The 2,590-nt window shown below is 54.6% G+C and overlaps 1 protein-coding gene across 1 annotated transcript; it reads right to left on the reverse strand.

Annotated features, from left to right (window-relative positions):
- Positions 1-574: 574 nt before the first annotated feature.
- On the reverse strand, positions 575-1,834 carry NGA_0402002 (short chain dehydrogenase reductase family; the record flags this gene model as incomplete). Its single annotated transcript, XM_005852607.1, has 5 exons — positions 575-679; positions 828-961; positions 1,089-1,404; positions 1,506-1,613; positions 1,694-1,834. Coding segments are annotated over 5 exons (804 nt in total), but the record flags the coding sequence as incomplete, so codon positions are not given.
- Positions 1,835-2,590: the final 756 nt, after the last annotated feature.

The following is a 2,590-nucleotide window of genomic DNA, read 5'->3' on the forward strand; positions in this document are numbered from 1 at the left end:
TCCATAGGGCCACTAGACCACCTCCCCTTTCCATGTTTCCACCGCTTTCTTGATGTTGGAAATATATTTGTGGCAGGCCTTTGATGTCCACGCACTTGTCTCCATATTTTCCCCAAGGTGCGCGAGGCTGTTTTCTGGCACACGGTGGGGGGAGGGCTGAAAAGGGAGCTTTTCGTCGAACTTATGGATATGATGCTGCCCAAGTGGGACCCTGAGCGAGTTCGGTAGGAGAGCATTGAATCACTGGATTGACAGCGGGCGAAGGAGGCCGAAGAGGGAAGATTGCAGGATTTATCTGTACCTAACAATACTGTATCATCTTTCTTGTGTATAACAAGCGTACGAAGCTGTCCGAGCACCAAATAAAGTGGGTGATCGTGGTGAATGTGGACAAGGCACATAAAATGTCTCTAGAGGAGTAAGAATGTGCAGTTGGAATCTGAAGGAAGCTTTTAAAACTATATCCATATATACTTTTAGCTTGCGCGAGACCCACACCTTCTGGGATTCTTATTTCTTTTCCTTCTCCCTCCTCTTCTCCACCGTGCCCGCCCTTCCTTTCTACCTTTTGCCCTTAAAGTCGGGGCTTGACCAGGATCCCCCCGTCCACGACAAGTACGGCGCCGGTCACGTAGGCTCCTGCCCGCGAGGCCAGGAACAAGGCTGCTCCTGCCATATCCTAAGGGAAGGGAGAAGGGAGGGACAGGGGAGAGCGTGTTGAGATAGGCTCGCGGTCCGGTGATCTTTCCGCTGACCTTGCGACTCTTCCTTCGTCTAGCATCTCGTCCCCTCCCTTCCCGCTACCCCGCCTTTCCTCCCACCCCTACTACCTCTGGAGATCCTATTCTGCCCAAGGCCGTCCCCGCCTCTATCTCCTCCTGCGCCCGCGCCAGGGTCACCTTCATCATCTTGCTGGCAAAGGGACCCGGAGCGAGGGTATTTACGGTGATGTGTCGGTGACCTACGGGATTGGGGAATGAAGGGCGGGCAACGGCGCCGAGCCATCCACAAGGGCGGGCGGCGAGGGATTTGAGTAAGCGGACACAGCGAGCCCCGGGTAAGGAAGGGCAGAGTGGAAGACGACCCACCTAGCTTGCCAGCTAAGACCTTGGAAAGCTGATGCAATGCGGCCTTGGAAGAAGAGTAAGCAAAGTGGTCGATCAGCGTCACGCGCGCCCCGTCAATCGAGCCTTGGGGTTGAGGAATTAGAGGGAGAAAGAGAGGAGGAAGAATAGGGGGAAGTGAGGCCAAGTGCAAGAGGTGCTCGCCCAAAAGTACCACTTCACCTATGTTTATCACGCGCGCAGGATTTCCAAGGGTGGCCGTTGCTTCAAGTAGGGGTAAGGCGAGGCGCGTGAGACTGAAGGCAGCGAGGAGGTTGAGGGCGACGACCTTCTCGAAAGCCTGCACAGCGGAAGGGAACGCGATGAGCATGACATGCTTCGACAGCTTCTGCATGAGCCTCCCTCGCCGCCAGTCACCCTGTTCCCGCCCTCCCCTTGTACCTTGATAGGGTAGGACTCGACGGGCTCGGCCCAGTTGGTGCCCGCGTTGTTCACGAGGACATGCAGCTTGCCGGCTGTCTCGCGGGCGACTGCCGAGAGGAGATTCATCTGTGAAAATGTATTTAGGGACGTGAAAAACTGTCCCAGTCAGAGTCTCCCTCCGGCTCTGAACGTGCCACGAGTCCCACCTGCTCGCTTTCCCCCTTGGAGAGGTCGGCAGTCAGGCCACGACAGAAGACCCGGGAGGGCGGACGGGAGGACGCGCGGACAATCTCTGCTGCTGCTTGCGTGGCTTCTTTCCGGGAGGCTATAAAAACACGTGCGCCTTTACGATGAGGTATGCCCAGCAGGACAGGCACAACGTGCAGAGCGTATGAGTGAGGAGTGAAACGCTACTTCCAGCTTTCTAGAGAAATTGTCACTGTGCTCGACAAAATTTACCGTTATCCACAAAGCCTTGAGCTATCATTCGGCCGATGCCCGTCCCACCTCCAGTAATTAAAACGTTTTTGTCTCGTACGTCGAAAAGTTTATCAACAGAAAGTGAGGGCGAGAGGGAGGAGGTAGACAGACTGGGAGCGTCCATGGCCATGGCAGCAGAGTTACGGTCCAAAATCGTGATTGTGGACTCCTGATTTGTATGAATTTACTTTTAATCGTGAAAAAGGTGTGGATTGGATGTACTTGGAGTAATAAAAACCGCTTTAGTACGGTAGCGACAGACTTTCGGAATTGAAGTTGCCCCGCCGCGTCGAGACAGAGTACCTCGCTCGAGTTAGCTACCTTTTTGTTGACCCCGCCGACAAATTACCCTAACCCTAACTCGTGCGGGGACGGATTACGTTTTCAGCTGACTTAAACTCGCCGGTGACACTCGAACTGTGGAAGACAGGCCCTAGGGATCATCACACGTCAAGAGATGTACATCCTCTTTGGCGTTCCCCTTCTCCTTCTCATGGCGTCACCAGCCAGCCAGGCGTTGAGGATATCGACGATGACCCCCTTTTTCAGCCGTCAAGTCTCGGAAAGAGGTAAAGAAGAGCATGGATTGCGCCCACCCAAAAATGCGCTTTATTGGGGGGGGG

The sequence above is a fragment of the Nannochloropsis gaditana genome (assembly GCF_000240725.1).
Source record: "Nannochloropsis gaditana CCMP526 unplaced genomic scaffold scaffold1056, whole genome shotgun sequence".
Classification (NCBI taxonomy): domain Eukaryota; class Eustigmatophyceae; order Eustigmatales; family Monodopsidaceae; genus Microchloropsis; species Microchloropsis gaditana.